Below are 13,126 nucleotides of genomic sequence, written 5' to 3'. Positions count from 1 at the left end.
TTTGAAGAGCTATTTAGAACCTTCGGTTCAAAGAGCTTTAAAGAAGCTTTTGGGCCTGTGATCATTAATTTGCCAAGTGAAAAGTGGTAAAATGAGGTTGTAACCTTGAAATTCAGGATAGGACTCCATTTTTCCTTTTTTTTTAAGATTTTTATTTATTCATTTGACAGAGAGAGCACAAGCCAGGGGGAGGGGCAGTGGGACAGGAAGAAGCAGGCTCCCCGCTGAGCAGGGAGCCCGATGCGGGACTCAGTCCCAGGACCCTGGGATCATGACCTGAGCCAAAAGCAGACGCTTAACGACTGAGCCCCCCAGGCACCCCACTAAGAAGTTCATCGGTTTTCTTGGCCGGGCACAGATTGGCTATAATGCTATCCTGAGTCTATTCCTTAGGTGTCCCTTTTAACAGGACTACTAAATGAAAGGATTTTCTAAGTATTTTCAGTTTTCTTGGATGCCTAACTTGTATGTGACTAAAATTCTGCTTTCTATTGCATAATGTCTGTTGCAAGTCCGGGGTAGTAGCTGGGAGTCAGGTGGCGGGCGGTTATTTTTTAATTGGTGGGGTTGGTTGATTGCTTGGTTTTGATTCCTCTCACGGTGGCACAGAAGCAGATGACGTAAAAGACGATTTCTGAACATGACTGTGGCCAGCCCTCTGGTGGCTGGCATAATTGAGCGGGAAAATTTGCGGCATGGATCTGGTTCTCTGATAACCTGATGGCTCATACAGGCCTTGGAAAATAATGTGTTGCCGCATTTTTAATACACGACACACTGCTCCATCAAGAAAACGACCGGGTTTGCGTCTGTGTGATTCAGAAGTAGCGCACCTCGGAGTTTATTGTAGGAAAGTCGAGACTCCACAGAACTTTTAAAAAGTATCTCATTGACCCTGTAGTCGTGTTGTTTGTTGTGGCTTTGTTAGGCCAATCACAGTATTCCCGGGAATAAGCCAGTCTTTGAACGTGCCCTTTAGAAATACCTAAGAGATGCTTAATACTTTAGAAATACTTAAGACTCACACGATCGTGTTTCTTTCCTCCTCCTTTTTCTTCAAGAGAAGCTGTAGTGTTAGGGAGCACGGACTTCCTGGAGGACGACATCGAGAAGATCGTGGAGGAGCTGGGCAAGGAGTACAAGGGCAACGCCTACCACCTCATGCACAAGAACTGCAATCACTTCTCCTCGGCGCTGTCGGAGGTGAGTGCCGCTTTCTCCGCAGATCCTTTGAGCGAAAAACGGCCCCGGCGTCCTCGCCGTCCGCTGTTCACAGCCGCCTGCCTGTCTTCTGTGCTTTCCCAGGCCTTCGGGTCGGGGGGAGCGTGGCGCCCTGTGTCCTATAGGAATGAGTGAGCTCCCCGGGGTCCGCGGCTTCCGAGTGGGCGCAGTTTCCGACCGTGCCCCCCGACCACGCCACGGCCGCGGGGAGAGGGCGCACCGATGACCCACGATCGTCTCCTCGGCTCCCGATTCCTTTTCTTACAGCCTGGAACTTGCTCTTGAAAGAAAGCAATGCCTGAGCGACGGCTGCCTCTCAGCCACGAGATTCTTCTTTCTGTGTTTCAGTTCCGGTGTGAAGTTTTCTCCCCCGGCTCTGAAAATTATTCATAAGTCGTTCGTGTTGCCACTCTGGAAATTTCGTTCTGCCGGCTTACACACGGGCATGCACTTGCCTTGGGAGTGTTTGAGTCCCAAGTGGGAGATCAGAGCTAGATCAGAATCGTGGGACCTGAACACAGGAAACGGAGGGAAGAAATCACAAGATTAGGAAATAAGGTCGGGCAGATTAACGGGCACTCGAAGAGCTTCCCAGGTCGCCGACCCTGGGCGGCCGGAGGCAGGGGCAGCGCCAGGCCCCGCAGGACCGGACGATGGGCAGGACAGATGGAGCCGCCGCCTCGGTGGCCTGTGCATGGGTGCCCGGCTCCCTGGCCCTCTCCCCTGCCCTCGCAGCTGCCACAGCTCGGCTCTCGGACAGGCCCATGGTGGGGATGCTGTGCTGCTTGGAGGACGCGTCCCGCGCCCGCCGCACGGAGGGTCCCGCCACGGTGCACCGAGTCGGCGTCTTCATGTTCGCATGATCCCTGACGGTTCGCCCGGGTGTGGAAGCCGGAGAGGCAGCACCGGTCTTGTAGACACGCCGACACTGTCAAGGTGACCTGGTTGCCTTTCGGGAACGAGAGAAGGTGGTTCAGATCCTTCTTGACCCTGCTTGTCCCCTCATCCGGGGACCCATAGGGATCCGTAAATGTTAAAATTGGCGGAGACAGTAGCAAGCACCCAATCCAGTCGCCTCGTGTGACAGGGCGGCTGTGCCCTCATCTGAGGTCTGGAGGAGCAGTTGGGCTGTCATCCGTTGTCGCAGGGGAAGCAGCCTACACGGTCAGGAACGGCCGATCCGGCCCCAGGAGGCCCGGCGTCTGGATCCCCCGGCTGTGTCAGCCAGGCTGCCGACGTCAGGGGGACCAAGTGTGGCCCAGGTGATACCCAGATCTGTCCTCTCCTCCCGGCAAGAAGAGAAAAGCCCCCCAAATCCCCAAAGTTGGGTTTGGAGGCGGCCGAAAGTGCTAAACCTTTTGTGTTGCTCTCTCCTCCTCGTGGGAGGGAGTGTGGTTAAAAGGTTTCCAGGCCTGAGCCAAGTAGGAAGGGGGACAGGGGGGACACCACACTGACTCTCTCGCTGCTGCCCACATCCCTGCTCCCCACCCCCCGTCCCAGCTGGGATCTCCCCGGACGGCTGTCACCTCTGTCTAAGGTTACTGCTGAGAGACTGTGAGTAACTTCGTAATGAGGAAGGAAAAGGGGAATTTTTTAATGCCTTTGTATTTTGTGATTATTATATCTATGGATTCGATGTAGGATAGGAATTGGTATAAAACTTTCTCTATGCAAGTAATTTCATAGAAGGTACAGGGAATGCTTTGAAGAGAAAGTGTTAGTGGGACACAACTTCCTTGCTTTTTGCTGCTCTAGAATGGATGGAGTTTTAAGTCTTTTGATAATGAAAGGAGAATGTTTTCTCCACAGCTGAGATTTTTACTATGATTTTTGCATATTATGGCCTCTGGAAAAAGGGAGATGACATAAAAGAGACCATTTCCAGGGGGACTTCAAAGTATTAAAAAGCAGTTTTCAGATACTAATGAGGTCTTGTAAAATCAGATGTCTGACCCATCGAGGCTGCTGATGATCCGGCCCGATGTGCACATTTTGTAGCAGGTTTTAAGAAAAGGGCTTAGGGAATACTCGCATGTTGCTTGAACTTGGAAACATGGCTTCCTGGCCTCGCGGCATCTTGACCTCACTCCTGCTGAAGAAAAGCCCCGGCCTTTTTTTTTTTTTTTTTTTTTTAATCCTGAATTCACAATCCTAATTGGCTGGGCTTGATTCATAGACTGAAACACGGTGCCGTCTGCTACACTGAGAGGTGGAGGCTCAGGGAACAGGACTTGTCCCTTGGGACCACTGCAGGTCAGGACACTGTCCTCGGACCCCTACATCGTGAAAGTTAGGGACGCTGACCGGCCGGCCTGGCTTCCTTCCAGGTGCCCCCAGGAAGGGCTTTTTCCTGCTGGGACCGGCTGCGTCGAGTTGCTCATCGGCTCTGCATTTCCAATACGGGGACTGATTGAATCCGTAACCAGTGATTCTTGCCAAAACTGCAAGTGGGGGGAAAGCCCGTCACCGCGACTGTGAGCCCCTGCTGCTCCCGACGCCCCCCTCCCCGGGGTGCTTCAGGGCGGCTCCGGCCACAACTGGTGCAGTTGGGGGCTGGCAGCCGGACCGCCCTCCTCCCGCAGACACGGGCCGACTTCTCTAGGCTGTTTGCTAGGTAAGTGGTCAGGGTAGAGGGAGTGGCTGTATGAACCCATTTTGAAATTTTCTGAAAACTCGGGATTTTATCCTGACGAATCCCTAAACATGATATGGCCGTCTAGTTCAGGTACATAAAGATATTTCCAGTAAGAACTCTTTGTCCCTCCTGTGCACGTCCTTTTCAGATCAGAAAGAGGGCTGGATGAGAGCAGGGGCAATTATAAAAAGTAAAGTTAGGGTTACTAAACGGCACACGCTGATTTTGTAACAAGAACAAACAGAAGCCCCAAATCGCAGCCCCTCAGGAGGAGAGACGGGGGGCGGCCGTAATAACCTTTCTTTTTCAACACTGCGCCTTCCCTTGTCCTAAAGAAAAACATTACACTCGGCCTGTCTGAGCGCTGCGAGGACTTGGAGTCCCACCAGGCTGCCGCCCTGTTCCTACACCTGCCACACACGCCGCCGCATGCGGCTTCCACGCCTCGAGGCCCACGACCCGCTGTCGCGGACACCAGCTGTTTGGATCCGACCGTCTCTAGGCAGACCCTCTGAAACCAAGATCCAGCTGGTTTTCCAGGCTCGATCGGAAGCCCTTGGGCAGAAGCCTCGTCTTCTCGTGCGTTCGGTGGCTGGAGCACAAGAGCGCAGACCGGGCGGCTTCTCCACAGCAGACCTTTGTTTCTTACCGTTCTGGAGGCCAGGGGCCCGAGACCAAGGCTCTGGCAGATTCGGCGACTGGTGAGGTGTCGTGGGTCACAGGCGGGAGAGGTGAGGGGGCACTCAGATCCCTGGTTGGCGCACTAATCTGTGCCCCAGCTTCGAGGGGACAGAAATCTTCGGTCTAGAGCAACGCCCTTGGTGCTCACTCCCAGAGACAAAGTGCATTGGGTGGAGACCTTTTAACCCAGACTGCCTGACCCGTGTGCCCTGCTTGGGGTGCCCTGACATCATAAACTGACTGTTCTAGGGGTACCCGCGTGCCCTCAGGGGTTTTACTTTTTGTGTGTGTTCCATGTCATGACATTGCCTCAGCCCCGAAAACCTCTCAGGCTGACTTCAGGTTACTGACCAGAGTCGCACACGTCCTGAATGATGCGTCCGACCGGGTAAAGATGGTTCGTAGCAAAACTGAAGGTGGGCGCCACCCAGCTTTCTAAAATGAACCTTGATGCTTAGTGGGATTTGTTTTAACTGGCTTAAGGCCAGGAACCCTAAAGTGTATAACCAAAATCAATACTTCAGGTTCAGTGAAAGAGAGAAGTTCTCCGTCTCGTAAGAGAAACGCTGTGAACAGACTGGACGACCTAAGAAAAGACAGACAAATTCCTAGAAACATTATCTTCTGAGGCTGAATTATAAGGAATAGAAAGTCTGGCTAGACCTGTTACTACTAAGGAGATTGCATCAAAAACCTCCCAGCAGACAAAAGTCTAAGACCCGACAGCTTGACTGGTGAATTTTACCGAACATTCAAGGATTTAATACCTAATCTCCAACTTTTCCCCAAAAAAGAAAGAGGAGGGAACACTTCCAAACTCCTCCTATGAGGCCAGCAACACCCTGATACCAAAACCGGACAAGGACGCCACAAAAAAGGAAAATCACAGGCCAACATCTCGGATGAACAGAGATACAGAAACCCTCAACACAACATAGCAAGCCAAAGCCAGCACTACGTTAAGAGGATTCTACACCAGGATCGGGTGGGACTTTTCCCAGGGACGCAAGGGTGGTTCCACATTTGCAGATCAGTCAGTGTGATACGCCACCTTAAAGTGAAAAATAAAAATCATATGATCATCTCAGTAGGTCCAGAAAAGCATTCGACAAAATTCAACATCCGCTTACGATAATTTTCTCTCAGTGAAGTGGGTAGAGCGGGAACTACCTCACCACAATAAAGGCCGAAGGCGACAGGCCCACAGTGCCCGTCGTACACGGTGGGGAAAGATCCAGAACAAGACAGGGGCGGCCGCCATTCCACACGGCGCTGTACCAGCTCTCCCTGGGCGTCTGTCTCTTCGCCCCTAGCGAGTGTGTGTCGGGGGGAGGATTTCTACAAGGGGAATTACTGGTTGAAGTAATTTTGCTCCGTAAACCACCACCTACCGCAAGAAGTGTGTTTTACATCTGGATGCAGCAGGTACACGCGTGTACGTGTAATGCATTTAGTGTCACAACTGGCCCTCCTCTTTCAAACTTCGAGTCAGGATGCTGAATGACTCACAGATGGACTCGAAGTTTCGAACGTTGGCTTGGCAGAGGACCAGCACACTTCTGAGAGGGTCAGGGTGGGGGCCTGGTCACAGACTGGACTCCGCCCCGGAGAACTCAGCCCACGGGTGTGGCCGTGTCCCAGCACAATCCACCTACCAGAACAGGAGCCTGTCTTTGTCCCTACGGTGTTTTGGGCTGATCAGGCCACACCACCGGGCCTTGGGAGGAAGGTAGCTCATCGAGTAGAACCAGGACTTGGGAAGTAGTTTGGAGGAAGGGAATTGTCAGCGGTGGCGGTCTGCTAACCCGCACAGTGCTCGCCTCACCTCTGTGTTTCCACCTGCAGCTGGGCGGGTGCCCCTCCCCGGCGCGTCTCGGCTCTAAAATACAACATAAAACTTGTTTGCGTGGGTTTGTGACGGTAGAGAGACGGGAGTGGTATCCTATAAGGTCACAGCTTGGCTTTCCCCCAGATCAAGTTCACGGACACATTTCTCACATATTTGTTTTTTAAAGATTCTATTTGAAAGAGCACAAGCAGAGGGGCAGAGGGAGAAGGAGAAGCAGACTCAGTCCCCACTGAGCTGGGAGCCTGACGTGGGGCTCAGTCCCAGGACCCCGAGATCGTGACCCGTGCTGAAGGCAGCCGCTTCACTAACTGAGCCACCCAGGCACCTCTCTCCAATAACTTTAAGTACTGTCTCTCTCTCTCTCTGTGCTGCCTGGCGGGTGATCGAATTTGGTCAGAACGATGCCACCACTTCCCTAAGTGGGACTTGCCCTGTGGTTAAGTCAGAGACATTGTATGTCAGGGAAATGTAACGTTTGTCAGGTAAGGCTACCCCTTCGGAGAGAGAAGTTACCTCGCTTAATTACAGGTGCTGGTTTGTTTATATTTTAGTGATGTTTGGACATAGGATACTTTGACACCTTTTCCTGAATCATCAACTAAGATAAGATGTCCGGATCCTGGCCTGTGACTGTGACGTGACTGGAGGCGAAACTGCCAGGGGGCGGGACAGGGGACGGGGGGCTTGGGCTCAGGACGCCCAGCATTGCCTGCAGACAGGCCAGACGGTTAAGAAAGAGTCAAGTTCGTTGTGGAAGACCCGATTCTCGCTCTCTGAAATAGGTAGCCCGTGGCTTGTGGCTGCGGAGTCTTAAGGACAGGGCCAGAGCGGGACGTGGGCAGAGCCACACGCTGTCAGCCAGAGGGACCCCCCCGGCCCCACGTCTGCCCCCGCCACCCCCAGCGGAGTCTGCAGACGACAGGCAGCCGGGCATGCTGGCCTTGTCCTGAGCACGGCCCCGCTCCCGCCCCGGACTCCCGAAGCCAGGGCTGCGTCTGGGGAGATGGGCTTTCTCAGCTGATGCGAGCGCCTGGGGAGACGTGGGGCAGGGACAGAAGTCCACGGGGTAGAGAGAGATGCAGAAAGTGATCTCCTCGAACGAGGCTCCGCAGAGAGGGGGGGATGGGGCTGCCGGGAGGGCCCAGGCTCCCAAGGCAGGTGCCGCGTGTCCCCAGAGGCCCAGGTGCAAGGTTTCTGGGCCCCCCCCCGCCCCGCTCCCTGGCACGCAGCCAGGCCCACCTCATCCTTCTCACCTAACCCGACACCCTTTGTCGTCCGCAGATCCTCTGCGGGAAGGAGATCCCTCGCTGGATCAACCGACTGGCCTACTTCAGCTCCTGCATTCCCTTCCTCCAGAGTTGCCTCCCCAAGGAGTGGCTCACGCCCGCGGCCCTGCAGTCCAGCGTCAGCCAGGAGCTGCAGGACGAACTGGAGGAGGCTGAGGACGCCGCCGCGTCCGCCTCCGTGGCCAGCGCCGCGGCCGGCCCCAGGCCCGGGCGCCACACCAAACTCTAAGCGTCTCCAAAGCCCCCCGCCCCCCCCCCCCGAGCTGTCTCGGACAGGGGACGGTCAGCTAGAGAAAAGTACAAGAGCACGCGTCCTCTGGACATTCTGTATGCAAAGATGGCTCTCCCCCCCCATCCCAGTTTTTCAGCTCAGGATTATATTTGTAATCAAAAGAATCACTCGGCGCAGGAGGGAGAACTTTGTATGAAGCCGCCCTCTGGTTTTTTTTACCCACTTGTAAATTTGGATTTCCTTCTGTTTTATACGAGCTCTGTTCAGTTATGTTTACAGTATTTTGTATCGCTGTTTACAAATCGTGCGTGGACTCCTGCCACCGTGGAAGAAGGAAACGGTCGCGGCCCCGGCGGGCGAGGCAGGCCCGCTCTGTAGCCTCCCGACGGCAGCCGGAGCTGTGGCGGGGCCCCCAGGCACGCGACAGGTCCTGGAGCAGCCCCAGTCACCGTCCCCTGCTCACGAATGGTCTTTTAGGTTCGTGTTTGGTTTTGTCCACGTTCAGGACGCAGAGGGGAAGGAGCACCCGGGGTCGAGGGCCGCGGCTCGCAGCCCCGCAAGGGAGCGCGCTCCCCGGGCCCCCCCAGATCCAGGCCGGGGAGGTTGGGGAGGGCGAGAGGGGGGCGCTTGCATCCCAGATACCGGTCCAGCTCAGCAGGTGGGCCCCTTCCCGTGTCCGCCCGGCTCGGACGCCTCTGATTCTGTCGTTAAGGTCGTTTTCGTTGAAGATTCCCTTGCTGGTCACTGAGGAGTATTTTTGCACACGCGCTGGGGGCCTCACCTTCATTTTCGTACATCCGCTACCCTCCCCGCCCCGGGCTACGACGACAGGGTGGGAAGGTCCAAGCGACAGCCTTCTGAGTGGCCGTGTGAGGTGACATGCAGCTGCTTTCTTACTGGTCGGGCCTCCTGTTACACGAGACCTCGAGAACCAGGGGCTGAAGTGACACTGTCCAGCGAGCGACTCCGCCGTCCCGCGGTCTCACCTACCATTCCCGACCGAGCGCGTCGTCGGAGGCCGCCGGCTCGCGATGGGAGTCGCGTCCCCTCATCATAGGAAACCGAGTCTCGTTGATTTTTTGTTGGAAGATATTCGTGTGTCTTAAAAGTCATCTTCTTCTGTTCTCTCAGATGCGTCTCTTACAGAACCTGCTCTGAGGGAGAACTTGTCCGCCGCGGACGAGTCCACATTAGCCAGGACTCCGTGTGCGCAGGCTACTCCCCGGGTGACCCCTGGACGTAAGAGCCGAGTCATTATGTGTCAGATTCAGTTTTTCTGCCTTAAGAATGAATGTCCTACGTAGAATATTGGATGCGGCGTAGAAGTTAATCCGAGGCCGTGACTTCAGCTCTATCGAGACGGTTAGTTTCAAAGGCACCTCCTCTCACGGAAACTTCTCGATCGGGCTGTTGGCTAGAGCGCTTTGTGAAGACACGTACCTTTCAGTAAAGGACATTTTTAACTTTTCCATCGGCTGATTTTGATTCATTTTTCTCAACTGAAGCACACGCTGTTCCTAGGGAAACCAAACCTTGGGTTAGAAGCTTTGACCTGAGGAAAATGAAGCCACTTAACCTAATCTACGCTTCTGACTGTTCCGTTTCTGGAGAGGAAAGCCTCGGCCCATCTACCCTCGGTTCTTCAGGGGGTGCAGAGCGCTCGTTTCAGAGACGCGGCCGAAGGAGGAAAGGAGTATGTGGTCTTTGTGAGAAGTGGACTTGGTTCAGGCCTCAAAAGGAGATTTAGAATCAAACACTAAGACTCTGGCCAGGTGTGTGTGCCCTCAGAGGAGAGCCCTAACGCCAGAAGCCAGGGTAGTGGAAAGTGTCGGAGACAGTTTGCTTGGGATTTTTTTAAATACGGTGGTGGGTGACGGTTGTTTCCGGTCCATTCCGGTGGACGTGATTTTAGTCTGCGCTGCTGCCCCGCATGAAGGAGCGGCCGCCCGTTAGACCCCTCTAGGTGAACGCCAGGGACATCCCATCAGTGCTTAGCCGGAGTCCAGCGACTCAGCACACAAATGATTTCTCCATCGTCCTGTTGTATTTACTTTCATCTGCAGCATTTGGGGTGAAAAATAGCGTGAAGGGACCTGGTAGAAATAGATAGTGGCCTGAGGCCGCTCCTCATAGTAGCAGTCAGCAGCTAAAATTCTGGGTGCGAGATTGCTTGCCATCCAGTGGTACTTGAGGTTGGAGAAGAAAGAAACGTCTTTACTTTGGAAATTCATTTAAACCAGTTCCCCTCTGTAGTTCAAAGTTGAGGTTGGGCTTAATGGACTAGCACTTAACCAGCTCTTCCTTGCCCCTGCCGGGGAAGATTTGTGTCCTCAGCCTGATCTCTGTTCAGAAAAATCCACGTCCATTAGGGTACGTGTGACGTGGCGGAGTCAGAGATGCTCTTTGTAGTGGGAACCAAGCGAAACACATTTCTCATGGTGGGTTGGACAGTGACAGACTGGGGGTGGGGGGGGGTCAGAGCTGCTGGTTTCTGTTGGTTTTCAGTGCCCTTGCTTGGGTCGGTCGGTTCGTTTTGTCAACCCTAAGAAGGGGGCATCGGCTTTGGAAAGTGGCCTCTGGAACCGTAGGAGGTGGCGCGGAGAGAGGCTCCGCCGGAGGCCTGTCCGCAGCCAGCCAGCCGCCGTCTGATCCCAGCAATAGCTCACAGCTCCCTTCACCAGCATCTGTACAGAGCAGAGGGGCCCGGGGTTCGCCGATGGGCGCCATCGTGCGCGCCAGAAGAGTCCACGCTACACGCGCTGCGGGACCCCGCGTCCATGGCTTCTCTCCATCACGAAACGGGTAGAAACACACTCACTGCTTCAGGGCTCGAATCTGTGTTGTCTTCTTTTGGCTCCGTTTCTGCAAGATACTCGGTCGTTTCGATCCGTGCTGTATTTCCTTTGGGTTTTTTTCCGCAAGCTGGCCACGCTGCCACGGCGTACCCTTCCCTTCCGTTCGGTCTTAGGGTGCAGCTCAGTCCTCAGACTCGCCTTGTCTACGCAGTCCATACACATCTTCACTGTTCGAGAGGTGTTACAGCTGTTAAAGAATCTTCATGAACCTGAAGATCATTTCTTGTGAAGTTGAATGCAAATGTACTGTCATTCATAGTGTTTATATATATAAAAAAAAAAAAATACCAGGAATTTCACTTTTGCTACCTTGATATAGCATTGGGCTATCACGTTAACAACATTGAAATACATTGATTTATTAAAAAATACTTTTATAAGAAATGTTTCCTAGTGCTTTCTGGCTACAGCTGTGATGCGGTGGGCGGTGACTCTTAGAACCCCAGGCTCCCATGTGCTCTGTGGATGCGGTCGGCCCTCTGGTCTGAACCCACGCGCTGACTCACGTGCTTGCCGTCAAGCCCAGGTCCACGGGCCAAGTCCTTAGCTCCCAGAGAGCATGGCCACACTCCTCACAGCGGCAGCGGGTGTCAGCCCCCCGGCTCCCGGGCCATGAGAGCAGGCTGAGACGGGAGACACATCCTCTCTGCTGTCCGCCCAGAGTGCAGGGGGGTGGCCCGCAGAGGGAGAGCCCCCGCTGCGCATGCGGACTCCGTTCCCCATAAACCTGTTCCGCTTCTGTCTAGCACATCCAGCATGGCCCTGCCCTTCTCCGCTGGCTTTTTTGTACCTAGCCGAGTAGCATTTCCCTCCACTAACTCAAAAACTCTTAAGTACTATTAAATAACTGCTGGCGGCCCCCTCCCTGCTAAAAAGGAATGACGGACAGACATGTGTTCTCCCCTCAAGCACGGGGACCGAAGGGAACCTCCCCCACCCCCCACCCCATCTGAGTAGGTTCCTAACAGCCTCCAACAAGTTGGTCCCAAACTCAGATCTGGTCAAGCAGCTGGTCTTGCCTACAGAGAAGATCCCAAATACACTGAGAGACAATAGCTCCTTTTCCCAGTTACCCTCCCCAAGTTCTCACCACCCAGACCCTGACCTTGTTCTGAGTTTGCGGAAATCTGTGCTAATAAAGATGAATGGCTTCGGCTGTACTTCCAAGAGGTAACTTGGATGCAGGCAGCTACCCATTTCCTTACAGATTCTGAGCCCAGAGAACTGCCAAGCCCTCTCAGACTGGTCCTTTTGAACCTTTCCCCCAAAAAGAACATCCTCCCCAAGAAGATCGCACCTTGACCCTACCCTGGGCAGTGGGCATGGTTTCCTTCTTGTCAAGGCCAAGGAGGGAAGCTAACGGGAGTTAAGAAGGGCCTTCTCCCAACTTGGTCATGCAGGCATTCTTTTCCGGAGGCTGGACGGGCATACCTGTACCCTGCAGCCGTGTCCCGATGGGGAGGGCTCCGTGGCCCCAATCTGGAACGTTCCATTCCCATGCTGTTGAGTGCAGTAGAGCCCTCTACCCGGAGCTCCTCTGTGGCCCCCTCGTTCAGGAGCAGTTGCCTGTTTCCACCAAACGCTTCTGGCTCCTCGGCCGCCCCAGCTAGGGGAGCCAGTGGCTACCACGCTCGCGTCCTCACCCCCTAACCCCCAGTGATCGGTGGGAGCTAGTGCCTGAGCAACCTTCAGATGCTCCAGAAGCTGCCACCATACAGAGGGAGCCCAACAGGCTGGCCTAGCTTTGCGGACAGGTGGACCCGGGAATATGGTTGGCAAAGCCAGAAACCAGACCCCTCGGGTGGAGAGTGTTACGACCCACTCTGCTGGCTCTGCTGGGAAAGGGATATGCCCTGGGCAGGGCAGTGAAAAATTAGACAAGGAGAAGCTACTCCGTCCTCCCAGGGCCCTGTCTATGTGATGATCCACCCAAATGGGGACTGGGGTTTGGGGGTCACCAAACCGAAGCAAGAAAGACTAAGGCAAGCAGGGCTGCCGGACTCAGCCCTCATCAAAGGCAGAAGGACCCTCCCGCCTCCTGCTTCCCCCCAACCCAGGGTCAGTGAGTGGGCGCGTTGGAGAGGCCCTCACAGAGGCCCCTGGCGGGCAGCCGCAGCCGACAATCCACAGAAGACCAGCGTCCCTGCAGAAAAAGTCACTTTGCATCTGAAAGGTCAGTGGATTTTGTGGACCAGACAAAAGAGAAAAGGGAAGTGGTCTTACTGTAGCCCTGCTGTGTGCACCTCGGGTCTGTGCGGGACCCGGTCCTCTGCGCCACCGACCATACCGAGCCTGCGCGGCCACTTGGGCCCCTCCCACTGGGACTCCCAGTCCGCCCCAGGCAAGCACCCCCAAGACCCTCCACTT

General features: G+C 54.7%; 1 protein-coding gene across 1 annotated transcript in view; it reads left to right on the top strand.

Moving 5' to 3' along the window:
* DESI2 (desumoylating isopeptidase 2) overlaps positions 1–11,131 on the top strand; it is a 43,475-nt gene extending 32,344 nt beyond the window's left edge. The window contains exons 4-5 of the mRNA XM_080824738.1: positions 1,062–1,203; positions 7,668–11,131. Coding sequence (XP_080680864.1) covers positions 1,062–1,203; positions 7,668–7,901 — 376 coding nt within the window. The 3' untranslated portion in view covers positions 7,902–11,131. The remainder of the gene's footprint in view (positions 1–1,061; positions 1,204–7,667) is intronic.
* Positions 11,132–13,126: the final 1,995 nt, after the last annotated feature.

This window comes from Martes martes, assembly GCF_963455335.1.
Source record: "Martes martes genome assembly, chromosome: 15".
In the NCBI taxonomy this organism is placed as follows: Eukaryota; Metazoa; Chordata; class Mammalia; order Carnivora; family Mustelidae; genus Martes; species Martes martes.
Note: the sequence above shows the minus strand (reverse complement) of the source record. Positions and strands in the feature narration are given on the sequence as shown.